The sequence below is a fragment of the Nematolebias whitei genome, chromosome 11 (genome assembly GCF_014905685.2).
Source record: "Nematolebias whitei isolate Nwh7 chromosome 11, NemWhi1, whole genome shotgun sequence".
NCBI classification, from domain to species: domain Eukaryota; kingdom Metazoa; phylum Chordata; class Actinopteri; order Cyprinodontiformes; family Rivulidae; genus Nematolebias; species Nematolebias whitei.
The window spans coordinates 48,976,808-48,996,189 of record NC_056508.1 but is presented as its reverse complement, the minus strand read 5'-3'; the positions used below and the strand labels follow the sequence as shown (position 1 = coordinate 48,996,189).

The window sequence follows — 19,382 nt, the reverse complement described above, 5'->3', positions numbered from 1 at the left end:
TAGAGTTACCAATCAGCCTAACATGCATGTTTTTGGTCTGTGGGAGGAAACTGGAGTACCCGGAGAAAACCCACGCATGCACGGAGAGAACATGCAAACTCCACCCAGAAAGGCCCCTGGACCGGGATTTGAACCAGGAACCTGTTCACTGAGAGGCAGCAGCTCTACCAGTTGCACCACCGTGCTGCCCCCTGTTTTTGTTTCATTTTTATATAATTTTTTCCATTTATTTTTAATTATATATGCTGTTATATGATTATCTATTGTTGTCTGTACCTCCTCTGTGTTCTTTGTTTAAACCAGGTCTCTCTTGTAAATGAGTCCTTGAGGCTCAATGACACTAACCTGTAGAAGTAAAGGTTGAATGAATGAAAATGAAAGATTAATATTTCTAAGAGTTCCACTCAAATCTTTCCACTTGTTCGGGAAATGTTTTGCTAACAGATAGAAAAACAGGAAGGTAGTTACGTGATTGCCTGTCACCATAGAAGTCAAGGGTTAATAAAATACAGGTTGTGGTTTGTTTGAATTGATCTAAAAATGGATTTATAAAAGTACCGGTTGAACACAGCAGAACCTTTGATGCAATGACTCAAATATTCTTCAGGGTGGAGGACCAGGAAGGTGATGAGAGACAAGTCGACGCACAGCCCTCCTCTCAGAGTAAGAGCAAGAAGGCTCGTAGGGAGCGTCACCAAGTCGAGCAGGGGGTAGAGATGACAGCCGCAGGGGCGAAGCCACAGAGCAAGGTACAGAACAGGCAAACACTTAGAAGAACTCTTTTACCTTTGTTGGATATTATTTTTATCTAGACTGGTCCTATGGTTTTAACCCAGTCAGAACCGGTGACATGTTCACAGACCCAGAAGAGCCCCGATGTCCCGTGTCATTACTCATTTATAGGGTCCTGGACTCCTCCTTAGCAGAAGGGGAGCTCATCCTGTCAGTGTATGAGGGGTCGTGGCTAAGTGTGATCTCAGTGGATCTTATGTGGTTCTGACGTGTTACGAAATATGAGACGGTGCTTCAAAAGCCTTTCTACCTAATGTGGCAGATTAAACTCTGTTCCTTGACTGATATTGAATCCCAGGGAGACTCTCTTAGAGCTGCTGGCCCAGTTTAACCCAGTCAGAACCAGGTCATAGTTTCATTATAATCCCGTCTCTGAGCAGATCCAAACCGTAGGACCAGTCTAGATAAAAATAACATCCAACACCTTCAACCAAACAGCAGAGCTTCATTCAGGGTGAGCTCCAGATGTTTCAGCTCACTTATTTCCTGTAGGTGTTGGAACCAGTTCCATGTTCTTCAGAGACAGGACCAGGATCAGAGTCTGCACCTGGGTGTGACTCTGAAGAATCTCCCAGGCAGCGGCGCTCCATCATTCGGGACCGGGGACCAATGTATGAAGACCCCTCACTGCCTGAAGGCTGGACCCGAAAACTGAAGCAGAGGAAGTCTGGGCGTTCTGCAGGAAAGTTCGATGTCTACCTGATCAAGTAAGCCCACCTCACCTGGTGCTGGTTTCCAATGATGCATTAGGGTAAACACAAAGATTTAACATGTTGATGTTTGTTCTTTTTCCAAGTTGTACTGGTCTTGATGTTTTGTTGTTTTCTGATCTCAAGCTCGGAGGGAAAAGCTTTTCGTTCCAAGGTGGAACTTGTTGCCTACTTTGAGAAGATTGGCGACGCAACCACAGACCCCAATGACTTTGATTTTACTGTAACTGGGCGTGGAAGCCCGTCTCGTCGTGAGAAACGCCCTCCCAAGAAACCAAATGTGGTGAAACCATCTGGGCGAGGCCGTGGGCGACCTAAAGGTACTCACTGATGACAGAAGTGAACCAGGTGTCAGTTTTTATAAGTGCTTTGTAGTTGTTCATCTCTGCTTTTGTGTTTGTGTGTTTGTGTTTGTGTTTGTGTGTTTGTGTTTGTGTGTTTGTGTTTGTGTGTTTGTGTTTGTGTAGGCAGCGGAAAGATGCGACAAGCTACTGAAGGCGTGGCCATGAAGCGAGTCATTGAGAAGACTCCAGGGAAGCTGCTGGTTAAGATGCCCTTTGGCAAGACGGAGTCCTCGTCTGGCGCAACATCAATGGTACGTCAAAACACCTTGTTTCACCTTGTTTCACATTGTTTCACCTTGTTTTACCTTCTTTCACCTTGTTTCACCTTGTTTTACCTTGTTTCACCTTGTTTTACCTTATTTCACCTTGTTTTTCCTTCTTTCACCTTGTTTCACCTTGTTTTACCTTCTTTCACCTTGTTTCATCTTGTTTTACCTTGTTTCACCTTGTTTTACCTTGTTTCACCTTGTTTCATCTTGTTTTACCTTGTTTCACCTTGTTTCACCTTGTTTTACCTTGTTTCACCTTGTTTCACCTTGTTTCACCTTGTTTCACCTTGTTTCACCTTGTTTCACCTTGTTTCACCTTGTTTTACCTTGTTTCACCTTGTTTCACCTTGTTTTACCTTGTTTCACCTTGTTTTACCTTGTTTTACCTTGTTTCACCTTGTTTTACCTTCTTTCACCTTGTTTCACCTTGTTTTACCTTGTTTTACCTTGTTTCACCTTGTTTCAACTTGTTTCACCTTGTTTCAACTTGTTTCACCTTGTTTCACCTTGTTTCAACTTGTTTCAACTTGTTTTACCTTGTTTCAACTTGTTTCAACTTGTTTCACCTTGTTTCACCTTGTTTTACCTTGTTTCAACTTGTTTCACCTTGTTTCACCTTGTTTCACCTTGTTTCACCTTGTTTCACCTTGTTTTACGGCACCCTGATTTGTTTTATAACACTACTTTTATTTTAACTGTAGTTTATTGTTGTCTGTACTTTATATGTTCTGTCTAAAACAGGTCTCATGTAAATGAGTCCTCGTGGCTCAATGAGACTAATGCCGCTTTTGCACTGCCCCTACTCAGCCTGGATTTGCACCTGCACTTTAGGACCGACTCTGGAGGCGTGTCCAGAATCCAAGTCCTGCTAATGAGAGTTCTGCGATGAGTTAAACTCAAAGCAGTCTGCTCCTCAGATAAATATTATTAAATTATTATTTTATATATGAATGTTTCTGTTCAGACCCTGACACAACTTCTGTTTTAGAAAAAAACTGAATTAAATTAAATCTGATCAACCAGATTCTACAAAATCTAAAAAAGTTAAGTCTAATCCTCTGGATGTTCAAAAAACAAAACAAACAAAAACAAAATCTAGAGATGTTTCTTCTTTCATCCGAAGGACTTCTTCAGTCTGAGGTGCTGTATTCAGCTCATAGCTATTTATATAAGACTGAGCTGAATACAGCTCCTCAGGCTGAAGAAGTCCTTCGGATGAAAGAAGAAACATTTCTACATTTTTGTTAGTTTTTTGAACATCCAGAGGATTAGAATTAACTTTTTCAGATTTTTCTACCTGGATTATTGAGCATGCATCAGGATATCTACAGGTCCTTCTCAAAAAATGAGCATATTGTGATAAAGGTCATTATTTTCCATAATGTAATGATAAAAATGAAACTTTCATATATTTCAGATTCATTGCACACCAACTGAAATATTTCAGGTCTTTAATTGTTTTAATACTGATGATTATGGCATACAGCTCATGAAAACCCAAAATGCCTGTCCCAAAAAATGAGCATATCATGAAAAGGTTCTCTAAACAAGCTATTAACCTAACCATCTGAATCAACGACGTAACTCTAAACACCTGCAAAAGATTCCTGAGGCTTTTAAAAACTCCCAGCCTTGTTCATTATTCAAAACCACAATCATGGGTAAGACTGCCGACCTGACTGCTGTCCAGAAGGCCATCATTGACACCCTCAAGCAAGAGGGTAAGACACAGAAAGAAATTGCTGAAGGAATAGGCTGTTCCCAGAGTGCTGTATCAAGGCACCTCAGTGGGAAGTCTGTGGGAAGGGAAAAGTGTGGCAGAAAACGCTGCACAACGAGAAGAGGTGACCGGACCCTGAGGAGGATTGTGGAGAAGGGCCGATTCCAGACCTTGGGGGACCTGCGGAAGCAGTGGACTGAGTCTGGAGTAGAAACATCCAGAGCCACCGTGCACAGGCGTGTGCAAGAAATGGGCTACAGGTGCCGCATTCCCCAGGTCAAGCCACTTTTGAACAAGAGACTGCGTCAGAAGCGCCTGACCTGGGCTACAGAGAAGCAGCACTGGACTGTTGCTCAGTGGTCCAAAGTACTTTTTTTTGGATGAAAGCTAATTTTGCATGTCATTCGGAAATCAAGGTGCCAGAGTCTGGAGGAAGACTGGGGAGAAGGAAATGCCAAAATGCCAGAAGTCCAGTGTGAAGCACCCACAGTCAGTGATGGTCTGGGGTGCCATGTCAGCTGCTGGTGTTGGTCCACTGTGTTTTATCAAGGGCAGGGTCAATGCAGCAGCTATCAGGAGATTTTGGAGCACTTCATGCTTCCATCTGCTGAAAAGCTTTATGGAGATGAAGATTTCATTTTTCAGCACGACCTGGCACCTGCTCACAGTGCCAAAACCACTGGTAAATGGTTTACTGACCATGGTATTACTGTGCTCAATTGGCCTGCCAACTCTCCTGACCTGAACCCCATAGAGAACCTGTGGGATATTGTGAAGAGAAAGTTGAGAGACCAAGACCCAACACTCTGGATGAGCTTAAGGCCGCTATCGAAGCATCCTGGGCCTCCATAACACCTCAGCAGTGCCACAGGCTGATTGCCTCCATGCCACGCCGCATTGAAGCAGTCATTCATGCAAAAGGATTCCCGACCAAGTATTGAGTGCATAACTGAACATGATTATTTGAAGGTTGGTGTTTTTTGTATTAAAAACACTTGTCTTTCATTGGTGGGATGAAATATGCTAATTTTTTGGGACAGGCATTTTGGGTTTTCATGAGCTGTATGCCATAATCATCAGTATTAAAACAATTAAAGACCTGAAATATTTCAGTTGGTGTGCAATGAATCTGAAATATATGAAAGTTTCATTTTTATCATTACATTATGGAAAATAATGACCTTTATCACAATATGCTCATTTTTTTGAGAAGGACCTGTACATTTAAAATTCTATATTTTTCTTCATCATTTGATGTATTTGCACTTATTGTGTTTTTTTTTCTTGTATACATATTATTTTTAGCTTTGAATTAAAGTGTAATCTTGTTTAGAGGTTTGTTCATCTGTGGGTTAGAATAAAGTTGAACCAAAGCCTGTGTCTCTTCTTTAAACATGTTTGAGGGAAATATTCCTGAGAGATCAAATAATTTTGTCTTTTTATAATTTTTCAGTTGAATTAACTTTAATTAACAGATTATTTAATAAAGTCAAAGGGATAACATGATTTCACGATAACGTTGGCACCGTTTATTTATGTTTAATCTTCACTGATAAAAAAAAATATATTTTATACATAAAATGTTTTTAAAAAACGTTTCCACCCTCCGTCCCTCCATCCCGGTCCTCCCGCCTGCCGGGGCTCGGGGTCCGGCCTCGCGGGCTTCAGCGGCTCGGCAGCTCGTATGATCCTCCGCGGTGACTCCGCTCGCTCCAATTTTATCTTCAGTCAACAAACACAAAAAATGCCTGGACTTCAGAATTAAACACGGCGTTGTCATTATTGTTTTTAAAATCTTAAAAATAGATCAGCCGCTGCTCCGCATCCAGAGAAATTGCAAATGGTGACTCAGTGAAAAGTTTCTGAGATCCAGTGACTCCTCCCTGTGACCAATCAGAGTCCTGCATTCACGTTTGGTCCGGATTCAGCTCAGCTGAGCTCGCTCGGTCCCACCAGAGAAGCAGGGACAAAAAGAGGTCCTGAATCAGCCTCAGATCAGCTAAAAATACTCAAGTGCTGGTGCAAAAGGGTTCTTTCTGTGGCGGGCTGCACAGAACTGGGGCTGATTAGGGGCAGTGCAAAAGGGGCATAAGGGTCCGTTTACACGGTGCATATTTTGAGTGAATCCGCTCCTTTCTCTCTGCGGTTCTGCTCTTCATTTACACGACACCAGTCGCCCCCCTCTTTGAATCTGGAGGGTTCTCAACCCACCTCTCAGACTGGAGGTTTTTGCAGCAGCCGTCCGCTGTTCTGTAAACAGCTCCCGCAGAGGTGTTAAAGCACATACGCAGTACAGGCGTATATTTCACGCACGTGTGGACCAACGGCATATTTCAATCAACAACAATGGTGTTGGATTATAACATCCTGCTTTCTGAGCTACGACTGATGGAATATATATTGGGTCTCGTAGTTAATCTGCACTGGAATGTAGCTGCTGTGACCGACATCTGTGTTGAGAAGAGACGCCGATTGCTTCCAGTTCTAATATCACTATTTATTGAATGAGGCAGGTGGATATTTCACGCGTGGCACTTGACTATAACATACTAAATGTGCTAAATAATAACAGTAAGAATAATAAACAGTATTTATGTTAGTGTGGGAGGAATATAATGACACTATCTGGACATTACGTAATTCAAGTTATGTCATTTAAACTATGCAAAACATGTTACATGTTATTAAAGTTGAAAATGAAGACTTCAGGTTTAATTTTTATTTATTTATTCAACACCACAAACTGTATGTCACTCAAACACTGATAAAAAAAACTGAACACGCTATTAAAAACACATTAACTGTAAACTGCATTAATGAACTGGACCCTTCTTCTCTGTTGTCATCCTGGATACTGACGCCATGTTGTTCATCTGGCTCGTTCAGGCTGTCACTCCTTTGATTAATGCAGCTTAAAACACTGAATGATTGAATAAAAGAACTGAGGGGCTTTTTAAATAAACAGTTCATCCAACATCTCTCTCTTCAATGTTCTCCTGCACCGCATCTGGGCCGAGGCTCGTTCGGAACCGGTCCACCTCTGGTTGGAGGGCAGCTTCTCTTTGCAGGAAAAATAAAAACTCGGTTGTTGTGTAACTGAAGTAAACAAGCAAACGTAATAAAGAACGTTGATTTACCCACTGTAAATTGACTGCTGATTATCATCGGAGTAGATAGTCCAACATCATCATCGTCAGTTCTGGTCCGCTCAGCGACCAGTGTGGAGCTGTTAGACGAAGCGGTCCTGCTTGGCATCAAATCTGTCGACTCGTATCCAAAATCCAGATTTAACTTGTTAACTTATTGTTAGCTGGGCTTTTAGCCCAGAGGAAAGTCCTTACTGAGAGCAGTCTGAGGCAGCACGCATGTGCATTAGGTGAATGTACAAAATTTACAGCATCAACTAGTGACATTCCAAAATGGAAACTACTTAACTTTTGTTTTTCTGAACCATTTTGGCCAGCTTGTCCTCTAGCTGTTTCTGTAAATGGTAAATGGACTGTACCTACATGGCTCCTTTCGATCTTATTTCAAGATACTCAAAGCTCTTTACAACAGTCTGTCTCCTCATTTATCCATTCATACAGCTCTATACTAGATCTCTAGAAAAATAATTGAACAAATCATTCTAAAGAGACTAATCAGAGATTTATCACATTCATACACTAATGGGACACACATCAGAGGCTATGAGAGGTTCAGTGTCTTGACCAGGGACACTTCGGCATGTGACTGCTGGTGGATTTGAACCCCCAACTCTCGTATTGGAGGATGACTGCTCTAACCATTCAGCCACAGCCGCCCCTGTGAGTAGTAAGTTGGACATCGGGCCTAAAACATTTGTTCTATTTCGTATAGGCTTCGCTCTTTAAGAACTGTCGCTTAGTGGGTTTATCCTGTCATGCGAAGCATTGCACTGAAAAATTTAGTCCACGCCCACCTGCTGTGTGAGCCCCACCCGGTCCGTATAAATTACGTTAAGAGCGGGTAATCGGCTCCCATTTTTCTTCAGCAAGCTAATAGCAGTGTCAGAAGAACGAAGAAGGGAAGTTGTCTAGCTTGACCAACCTTTGTTAAGACTGCCTGTGGCCCCGCCACGTCAACCTCCTGCCGTCCCGATGAGTTCTCCTCCACCAGGAAAAGCAGACGAGCAGTCTTGTTTCAAGGTAAGCACCGAGGCGTATTTTTCAGTGGCAGGTCGCTACACGCTGGACGACGCCATCTTGTAATTTTCCTTTTATCGCCAACTCTCGGAGTGAATCAGATGGTTCCTCTGGGACAGGCGACGTCAGCAGCAGCCCCCGCTGCTCACTCCCTCCTGGAGAGCGTAGTATCGGAACGAGGGGGGCTGAGCAAATGCTAACCCCCCTGGACCTTTTTCGCATTGGCAACCACACCGCTCCCAGCCGTCGGTGCCCTCCTCTGGAGCTGCCTGGCTTAATCCAGGAGGCGGCTGACATGAAGGGACTTTTTCCGTCCCTCTCCTTCCCCCGCCCAGATCGGATGATCTAGCGGGAAGGTTTCTGGGCTCTACTCCGGCTCGCCGTCCTGATCCCATCTGGCCTCGTTTCCCAGCATTGACGTCCTACCCCCCTGGAGCCGAGCCTGGCGGAGGCTTTCGGAGCAAAGATGTCCAGGTTGGACCAGCGTCCTACGCCTCCGGGTAAGCATGACCAGACGGTGACATCGCTTTCCAACTGAGCTCACCGGTGTGTGTTCCAGGCGGCCGCAGTGAACAATACGTTACGCTGCTGGCGTACAACATTCAAGAGGCTGGAGGAGACGTAGCGCTCCCTCTGCAAGGCAGCTGACGTCATCCTCAAGCTGTGCGCCTCTTCTGTTGTCTGCCGGTCTCGCATTGCAGTCGGAGGATGAGGTTTTCCAGAGGTCCACCTGGCTCGTCACTCCACCTCCCTCTCGGAGGAGCTGCAGAAAGTTTTTTTTGTTGGAGGGCCCCCATCAGCAACGGACGCGCTGTTCGGGACCATTTTCAAGATGTTCCACGGCTGCAGCAGCGTCTCCCCGCTCCGCTATGCCAGCCCTGCCCGTCAGACATCAGCCTTTCTCATCCCGGCAACCGGAGGTTCAGCGTTTCCTTGAGATTGCCAACAGGCGGCGTCCTAGGACAACAAACTGCAGAGCTCACGGGGGAGATGATTCAAAATGACGGTTTGCGGAGGATGTGTGTAAAGATGACATGAGTTTTTGGAACAAAACATCGTTTAATGATGAAAGTGTCTGTTTTTAGCCAGTCTGTCAGCTCGAATGACCTCACAGCAGCTCCTTCACACATCCTCCACACAAAACAAACCGGTAGCCTTTAAAAAAGGTTTTTCAGAATCACCGTTGCTCCAAAATAAGGACCAGATGCTCGCTTGACACAACCGTCGAAAGCGAATGTGGTCCGCAGAACGAGTTCAGTGGAATAACTCGTTTTCAGCCCGAGCTGCACACTTCTCATCGAAGCAGTGTCAAACGCACTCCTGTGACGCGAGCAGCCTTCACTCAAACGACGCTGCGTTGATGAAGGCACGCACACCGCTCTCCAGTGAGAAACCTCGCTCTCAGCAGGAGCGGCACGCGTCTCACCGAAGCAAACGTGTGCTTCCACGGCGCCTGCAGCCTTCATTCAAACGATGCGGCGTTGATGAAGGCGAGCACAGGAGCGGCACGTGTCTCACCGCAGTGGTGTCAAACGCATGCTCCCGCGACGCCAACAGTTTTCTCACGCCTCTCCTCAACACACGCCGGTCCACATAGACATGAATGTGAACCCGCAGCCCGAGCGCAGCACAGAGGCGCGCTCAGAGCCCTTTCAAAGAAGCCTCGCCTTGGGTCACGCGGAACACACTTCCGCGGCGCATGACGACGATCGGGGCGGTAGACTGGCTGACGTCCGTCAAAACATGACGCACCAACTAAACGGGCGCCCACTCCACGAACGTTACGCGGAGTGGCTGTGAGCTTGCTCGCCAGACAGATGGATGGCCAAGCTGATAGTAGGGGTTACACGCTACAACTTGCAGCCTGAACCCCTCCGTTCGGAGGAGTTTTTAGAGACAGTCCTGTCATCGCCAGACCAGGTCTCATCCCTAAATGCAGAAGTCCAGGGGTTCCCGACGGAGAGGAAAACACCGTTTTTTACTCACGTTACTTCCTGGTTCCAAAATGGACTGGAGGAACGAGACCGATTTTGGACCTGTCAGTTTTCAACAAGGTGATCGTGGGCAGACCACTTCACATGTTGACAACGGGAAGCAGCGGCACAGGCTCAGGTGTTGATGTCACACCTGCTAATTCTGGGCTTCGCCATAAATTGGGAAAAAGCTCGATTCTCCCTGCCCAGACGACTGTTATCTGGGAGTGGGGCTAAACTCAACCACCATGAGGGCTCGTTTATTCGTTTATCACAGACGAGAATCGACACTCTAAGAGTCCTGCTCTGCCACGTAAGACCGGGCAGAGTAGTAACAGCTATTTTCCGTCATGAAGCTGTTAGGAATGATGTTGTCAGCTCACACAGTGGCCCGCTGGGCTTACTACACATGAGACGCCTCCAGAGATGGTTTGCTCGTGGGTCCGGTGAAGCAAAAGAGATGGACGATCACTGTTCCTCCCTCCGTGAGAACAGATCTCCGACACTGGGAACCCCCCTGGTTCTGTCGGAGGGAGTCCCCGTCAGCAAACCTACGTCACATGTGTCAGTCTTCACAGATGCGTCGTTGTCAGGTTGGGGGGTGACATGCCTATCTCGAGTTGTAGGGGCGCTGTGGCCTCTCTCACAACAGCTCATATAAACGTTCTGGAATGTTGCACGGTTCTGAATGTGATTCAACACTTTGCTCCTGTGCTGCAGAATCAACACGTTTTGATTCACACGGACAACAAGTTTACTGCTGCTTACATAAACCGGCAGGGGTGTGTGCGCTCAGCCCAAATGTTCACATTGTGAGAAAACTACTGTATTGGGCACACCAAAATCTGCTCTCCATCAGAGCAGTTTACATCCCCGGTGTTCTGAACAAGGGGCAGATGTGATGTCCAGGGGCGGTCCGCGTCACGGGAATGGACCCTCCACCTCGGTCTGATGGCCCAGACGTGGCAGAAATTTGGCTTTAACATCCGCTAAGAGGGTGAGTGATTTATCTGCCCTCTCTGTCGCTCTGTCATGTCTCAGAATTCAAGCTGATGGCAGCTCAGCTGATCTAAGACCGAATCCAGCTTTTATGCCTAAAACATCACGAGCTCTTTTAAATCAAGAGCGATATCGTTGGAGGGGTTCCCCCCTCCACACACACACACAAATCAGAAGAAGCATCTTTCCATCTGCTCTGTCCTGTGCGGGCATTGACGTGTTACATAGCGCGCACAGCTGCAATGCCTCAAACTCAACATTTGTTTGTGCATTATAGAGATGCATATGCAGGTCGCCCGTTATCCACCCAGCGCTTGTCACACTGGTTGTGTGAGGCCTTTTCTGAAGCCTACAGAGCATCAGATTTAGAGTCTCCTGATAACCTCAGGGCGCACTCGACCAGAGGTATCGCGTCTTCGACTGCTCTGCATAATGGTATGACAATGCAGGACATTTGCACTGCGGCTGCGTGGTCAACACCCTGCTCATTTATTCGTTTCTATTTACGTGATGTGACGGCCCGTTTCATGACACATTCTGTCCTTAGTGTTTTAACAGAATGAATATTGTTGTTTCATGGAACCCCGTTTAAACTCACATCTGTCTGCATGCATTATAGTGTGAGATGTTGTTATCAGTCACAAGTTGTGACTGTTATTTTGGTTCTATTGTCACTAATCAGTTCATGACTATTGTTATCAATCAGTTCATTTGATTAATAATCAGTTCACTTGTTATTATTAATCTGTTCATATTGTTCAGCCGTGAATCTGTTGCTTCATGGCCTTTTTTCAGCACGCATTTCTCCACGCTCCCTGTTCTCCTCCTGCCTTTTTTTTCTTTCTCTCTGTCTGCGTTTCGGAGCAGCTCCTATTTTTTACACATCTCCCGAAATGAAAACTACTGTTTTGGATCTGACCAACTGGACTTTCGATGTATATTACAATTATTTTCAACAAAGTGATAGGGTCCTGGAGAACCCTCATCTGCTCGGATGACATGCATACAGCTGGATATATCTCTGGGGGGGTGTGTCTACCTCTGCTATATCGACCGAGGATACTGAAATTGCAGATAACTGGATTTATGATAACATGCTTCCTGTTTTAGGAATAGTCTGGATCCTGTTTATCAACATTCAAAGAAGACGGCCGCAGCTAATTTAGACCTTGACAGGCTGCTGTCTATGTGAAAGTCTGGTTCGTGCTGGAGGACTCAAAAGCAGATGCTTTACGAGTGAAACCATAAGTTGGAAGTGATTTGAATCCCATGCCACCTGCGGCTTTGGGACTTGTCAGCATGAAAACCATCTTGAAGAGGCTCGTAAGCACGGACCAGTGGAATGCACCCTAATCTGGACATTTTGGACCTTGGAAGTATCAGTACAGACTCAAGGCTGACGGAAAATAATCTGCCTGAATAAATCAACAATTGTGGTTATCTGAATCTCTCCCCAGCTGGCCTCGGAACAGGCTGACTTACCTGGGAAATGTGTAAACTAAGGGGCCGTTTAAACGGCGTGTATTTTGAATGAATCCACTTCTTTCTCTCTGCGGTTCTGCTGATCATTTACTCGACACCAGTGGCCCCCCTCTTTGAATCCGGAGGTTTCTGAACCCACCTTCCAGAGTGGAGGTTTTTCTCTGACCCCCCGCTGATGATGTAAACATCTCCCGCTGAGGCTTTGTGTTAAACCACGTGCACACACGCACACCTGGACAGACGCTATATTTCTATCAACATGGCGGCGGACACACGTCTTTCTGAACTACGACTGATGGAATATATTTTTAATCTCGTAGTTAATCTACGTCAGATTGCAGCTGCTGTGACCAACATCTGTGTTGGAAGAGACACAATCTGATCCAGTTTTAATGTCGCTGTTTATAGAACGAGGCACGTGCACACGTCGCCACGTGCACACGTCGCGCTGCACTATAACATCTAAATGTGATAAATAATAAGTTTAATAATAATAAACAGTATTTATGTTAGTGTGAGTTATAATGAAGCTCTGAGCTAAATGAAGCTTTCTGGACATGATGTAATTCAAATTTAAAATGATGCTAAACATAAAGCGTGAACACTAAAGTTGAAAATGAAGACATCAGGTTTAATTTTTATTTATTTATTCAACACCACAAACTGTGTGTCACACAAACACTGATAATTAAACTGAACACACTATTAAAAACAAGTTAACTGTTAACTGCGTTAATGAACTGGACTCTTGTTTTCATCCTGGATGTACTGGTCCCACGTTGTTCATCTGGCTCGTTCAGGCTGTCACTACTTTGTTTAATGCAGCTTAAAACATTGAATGGATTGAATAAAAGAACTGAAGGGAATTTTAAATAAATAGTTCATCCACATCTCTCTCTTCGACATCCTCCTGCACTGCACCTGGGCCGAGCCTCGTTCAGAACCGGTCCGCCTGGTGGGAGGACAGCTTCTTCTTCTTTCAGGAAAAAAATAAAAACTCAGTTGGTTGTTTTGTAACAGAAGTAAACACAAGCAAACATTAAGAACATTTGATTTACCTGCTGTAAAACAGCTACTGATTATCAAGGAGTTAAGTTCGACATTGTCGACTCGGTTCTGGTCCACTCAGCGACCGGTGTGGAGCTGTTAGACGAAGCGTCCCGCTTGGCGTCAAATCTGTCGACTCTTATCTAAAATCCAGCTTTAACTTGTTGTTAGCAGAGCTTTTTAGCTCACAGGAAAGGAGCATGCCGAGGCAGAACGCATAGGTGAAGGTACAAAATTCACAGCGCCATCTAATGACCCGGCATGGTAACTACAGCGGATTCGGGAGGGCGGGGGAGAATCCTCTGGATGCATGTAAACACAAAATGTGACCGTGTCAACGCAAATCTTTTCCTCTAATTAACATACGAAAAAACCTACGTTTCCCCCCATCGTGTCCGTGTAAATAGGGCCTAAGGAAAAGCTTTGTCTATCCCAATCTTGGAGAAAGCTGTAAGCTCGACTTTCGGCATAAGGGATCAATTCGGCTGTTTGGAGTCCCCTTCTGAGAAATGTACTAGCAAGATATCCTGATGCTGCTCAATAATCCAGGTAGAAAAATCTAAAAAAGTTCAATCTGGTCCTCTGGACATTCAAAAAACAAAGCAAAACAAATGTAGAAACGTTTCGTCTCTCATCCGAAAGACTTCTTCAGTCTGAGGTGCTGTATTCAGCTCAGTCTCTTACATAGCACCTTCTCAGAGTGGATCAACCAGTTTGCTGCTGACAACCAGAACCAGCTGATCACATGCTCAAGAAGGACCATCAGCCTACTAGTACTAGCAAGTATTAGCAAGACTTTAAAAGACAGGAACAGCAATTCACAGTTCTGCCTGACCCAAACTGTGGCCTTGACGGCGGCCTTATCTCAACTCCTCCTGGCATGTTTTTAAAACAACAAAGACGCTTTGTCTGTCTCCTCACCCCTCCCTTCCCCAAGGCCGTGGACATGTGACAGAACCTCAACCGAGCTGATGATAAATAACACCTCTTATCTGGACAATGGCTGAGGGGGGGCTCTGGACTATGCTACGACCATCCATCCATCCATTATCCATCCATTATCTTTTACCCGCTTCTTCCATTTTGGGTCACGGGGGTCGCCAGTGCCCATGTCCAGCAATCACTGTGCGAGGGGCGGGGTACACCCTGGACAGGTCTCCAGTCCATCACAGGAACACATAGAGACAAACGAGACAAACAACCATTCACTCTCTCTCTCACACCTAGGGACAATTTAGAGTTACCAATCATCCTAACATGCATGTTTTATTTGGTCTGTGGGAGGAAACCGGGGTACCTAGAGAAAACCCACGCATGCACGGAGAGAACATGCAAACTCCACCCAGAAAGGCACCCGGACTGGGATTTGAACCGGGGACCTGCTTGCTGAGAGGCAGCAGCTCTACCAGTTGTGCCATCGTGCTGCTATGCTACGACCTTCCCTTAAAATTCAATGTCTTCACTGGCCTATATGTATCATGTCTATTTATGTGCTGTGCTGTAGTAGGTTTTTTGATGCCTCAAATTGTGCCCTGTCTAGGACTAGGTGTGAGAGGTTTTGTTTTATACCTTCTCCCGTTGTGTTTTCTTACCTTTTCTCATCTAAGCAAAAATGTTATTCTGAATAAGAATAAGAGGGCCGCGCTAATGAGCAGGAGCTTCATGCACTACGTCCATCTTTCGGACGACTGTACGTACATGTTCTCGTTGTATCTCGGTGCAATGATAATAAAGCTCATTCTGATTCTGATTTTCTGTTCTCAACTATTCACCATGAAGTTATCATGTGTTACAAAAATATCAATTAAACAAAGAAACACCTTCCTGTTCATTGTTTAAACAGTCAGTCATGTATGGTAAAGGTCTTATCAGTATTGATCGCAGCAGAGTTTATTTTTCTTTGTAGAAAAGTAAAGTTTTCAGACAAACAATGCATTTCATTGAGGACGACAAAAATAACGTTACTAACACTCATATATTTTACCGCTACATTAGATTTATTGTTCTGGATAAAGTTTTACAGGCAATAGCCTATGTTAGGTTATCTAAACGTTAGCTTGCTAACTTGAGAGGCATGTAGCTAATGGAAAGCAGGTTGGAAGATTGAAGATAATTTATTATTGTTGATTTATTTTATTTTACAGATCAGTTAAAGTAAACTCACCATGCGCTGTTCAGAAAAATACGCTACACAGTATTGCTCCCTACTTCGGCTGTGCTGAAAGTGAAACTTAACGTGAACGGCCATGACTTGAATGTTGTCTTCATGTGCCCTCTGCTGGACACATTCTACAATTACAGCTGGTTCCAACATTTTAGGGAGTGAAATTAGAAGCGCTTATATTGGCGCACAATGGCACAATTATCACGATACCGATAGGTCTCTAAAGGCCTATATCGGTAAAAAATATCGGCCTTGCCATTATATTGGTTGGGCTTTAGCATTTGTATTGGTTTATTGATTATTATTCAACAACAAGAAAAACTGCTCCTTGATAATGTGCTTTTTTTTCTATAGGTGGGGTCTCCAACTCCTACTGCCAAGTCCCGTCCAGGTAGAAAAAGGAAATCCCAACAGGAACTTCCTCCTCCACCTCATACTGCTCCTAAGAAACGAGGACGAAGACCAGCATCAGCCGCACCGGTACCATTGATGACTCCGGTTTCCACCTCCTCTGCTTCAGTTTCTGGTAGCTCAACGGCTGGAAGCTACAGTGCAGCTGCCATATTGGCTGCTGAAGCTAGACGAAAAGCAGCCAAAGAGTCTTCCTCCAAACCTGTTGTTCAGGAAACAGCCCTGCCAATCAAAAAACGCAAAACAAGAGAGACAGTGGAAGAGCAGGAATGTGTTCACGCTCAAACAGTCACAAGTGCAGAACCTGGAAACAGGACTTATACAGAGGAACAGGGAAGGACAACAGAGTGGGCTCTAAGCTCAGACCTTCAGCCCACCCCCTCTGAACAGAGCCAGTCCCAAAAGCAAGCTTGTGCCTCAGATGACAACCAATCGCTTGGACACAAATCCCATAAAGGTCATCAGCACAAGGAAAAAAACGGATCGGGAGAAACAGGAAGCATAGGACAGGAACTAGGTGAAGATGAAGGTGGGGGTGAAAAGAGTTGCAGCAGCATTAGTAGCATCAGCCCAGCAAAAAGTCACAAAAGGAAGGAACGACCACCTCATAAACACCACCATCATCACTACCACCATCATCATCATCACCAAAAGTTACCTGCCTCAGCATTAGATCAGCAGTCATCTCCTCATCCTCCAGTACCTGGACTCTCAGCACTTTCTAGTCAATCCAAACCTGAAGTGAAACCCCAGAGTGTGCCTCAGCTCGTCTCCAAACAAGCTCTACACAAGACTCAGTCCCCACCTGAATCTCAGAATCCTATCCCTCAACCCCACCAGCATCCTCAGCCTTGTTCTCAGTCCAAGATCCCCAGTTCATCTCGGACTCCACCTGTACCCCAACCACTTCACCACCCTCAGCCCCATCTTCAGACCAAGGTGCCCATTTCTTCCCATCCCCAGCCTCAACAGCCTGTACCACAGACCTCCCCTGCCAAAAACATCCCACCCAAACCACGGCTCCAAGAACCCCCAACCCTGTCTAAAGTTCAGCAACGAACCCAGCTTCAAGCTCTTCGTGCTTCACCTTACTCTGCACCCTTCTTGCACAGTCCTCCACCACAAGTAAAGGATCCCCAACCAGAAACACATCCTTCCCAAATTTTGCCAAGACACCCTTCTCAACCTCAAATACAATCTCAGTCCAGATTATTTCTCCAGACACAACTACAACCCCAAATCAGGACTCCAACACAGCCTCAGTCTCTGCCTAAGACCAGAGCCCTAACACAAGTTCAGAGTCAACCCCAGACCAGAACCTTGACCCAGTCTCAGTCGCAAACCCAGACCAGTACCGTAACACAAGTTCAGAGTCAACTCCAAACCAGGACTCCAACACCGTCTCAGTCTCAACCCCAGACCAGATATCCAACACAACTTCAGAGTGAACCCCAAACTAGGACCCTGATACATCCTCAGTCTCAACCCCAGACCAGGAGCCCAGCCCTACCCCACCCTCACCTGCAGTCTAGGCATCAGGCACTGCCCCAAACACAGACCAGAGACCCATCATGCCAACAACTCCAACCTCAGTACAGAGCCCAAGCCAGACCATCTCCGTCCCAGTCTAGGCCACTTTTGTCCCAGTCCCAAACACACCACCACTTTCAACGGATACAACCTCATCCCCAGTCCCACTCGCAGCATACCAGGCTTCTTGCGCAGAACCTCGCATCCCAGACAAACCTTATCCCAACTCAGAAAAACCAGAACGAACAGCCCCAAGACCTGAGCACTACACGGCCCAGTCAAGAAAGCCAGTTCCAAAGAAGAGAGTCCAGCACAGAGGATGTCCGGATGGAGGGAAGAAGGGAGCTTACCACATCATCAGAGAGCAGAGAGGTTTTAGGAGGGGACAGAGGGTCAAACAGTGCGCTGAGACCTCCAGGACCCTCTGGAGTATCTGGGCCCAGTTTTGTGCCTGGAGCAGATAGCAGTGCAAGACTACAACCAGAGCCAGAGGAAGCAGGTGAAGGTAGGGAGCTTAGAGACATTGTCCCCCAATCCACCGTTCCCTGTCCCAGCTGTGAGGAAACTGTAGATTCCCGGACTGCTGTCGGCGAAAGAGTGAGCTGATCGGTCGGCCCGATGAAAACCATCTGACAAAGTGAGACCGGACCAGACGGAGAGGACTGTAACCAGGCACTTTACAGAGGTGTTAGTAAAGTTGTAGACGTAGAAACCATTGCTGAGGCACAGCTGGAAACAACGAAAGGAACAAGACAATATGTGTGGGTGTGTGTATATACTTCTATAATCAAAGGCAGCTGTTGTGTCCTGCTAGTCTCTGTGTGTGGGGGGGACTAAAGATCCACACTTAAATCATTACGCCAATGATGTTTCCTTCTCAATAGAACATGTTTTTCTTTAGTGTTGTGTCTGTTCTATAGCTTTAAACTCTGACGCGATGACCCCCAACTCGTAAAGACCGCCGTACGCCCTCACTGAACCTGGTCCTGGACTGGAAGCCTTGGATGGCATGGACCAGCGCTTTGCACCTTAAACTGGTTTCTTAGAAATCTCTTTTGTAGGTTTTCTTCCACACGCAGCGCTAGGAAGCTTCAGGAGTTCAAGTCGTGTTTTTGTTGAAAGACAGTGGTCTTCTCAGTCCACCTTCTGAATGTGAGGGTTCAGAATGCCCCCGACCCTGGTTCTGGAACCTGGAGCTAGGCTCATAAGAGAGCCTGCTCTAGTTGTAGTTCTTCCAGGGTTTCTCCAAACTGCTCATTCTTCCTGTTTGATTTCTGATGGAAGCAGCTTCATAACCAGACACTGACCAGAGACCCTGCAGGTCCTTGTCCAGACCCTGCAGGTCTTCATCCAAACCCTAACCAGACCCTGCAGGTCCTCATCCAGACCCTGCAGGTCCTCATCTAGACCCTGCAGGTCTTCATCCAAACCCTGCAGGTCTTCATCCAGACCCTGACCAGACCCTGTAGGTTCTTGTCCAGACCCTGCAGGTCATTGTCCAGACTCTGCAGGTCTTCATCCAAACCCTGACCAGACCCTGCAGGTCCTCATCCAGACCCTGCAGGTCTTCATTCAGTCCCTGACCAGACCCTGTAGGTCCTCATCCAAACCCTGCAGATCTTCATCCAGACCCTGCAGGTTCTCATCCAGACTCTGCAGGTCTTCATTCAGACCCTGACCAGACCCTGCAGGTCTGCATCAAAACCTGGCAGGCCTCAATCAAGACCTGGACCGCAAGGATGAGGACCTACAGGCAAACTAATCAGCCTACTTGTGTG

The 19,382-nt window shown here is 46.0% G+C and overlaps 1 protein-coding gene across 2 annotated transcripts in view; it reads left to right on the top strand.

The window, feature by feature from the left end:
• mecp2 (methyl CpG binding protein 2) overlaps nucleotides 1-18,579 on the top strand; it is a 34,651-nt gene extending 16,072 nt beyond the window's left edge. Inside the window, exons 2-7 of one of the 2 annotated variants that reach the window (XM_037685085.1) lie at nucleotides 608-749; nucleotides 1,285-1,499; nucleotides 1,629-1,822; nucleotides 1,970-2,097; nucleotides 16,018-17,716; nucleotides 17,762-18,579. In XM_037685085.1, the coding sequence (XP_037541013.1) occupies nucleotides 608-749; nucleotides 1,285-1,499; nucleotides 1,629-1,822; nucleotides 1,970-2,097; nucleotides 16,018-17,716; nucleotides 17,762-18,210 (2,827 nt within the window). In that variant the 3' untranslated portion in view covers nucleotides 18,211-18,579. Of the gene's footprint in view, nucleotides 1-607; nucleotides 750-1,284; nucleotides 1,500-1,628; nucleotides 1,823-1,969; nucleotides 2,098-16,017 lie in introns of both variants that reach the window. The other variant, XM_037685084.1, reaches the window with a different exon arrangement.
• The last annotated feature ends 803 nt before the right edge of the window (nucleotides 18,580-19,382 follow it).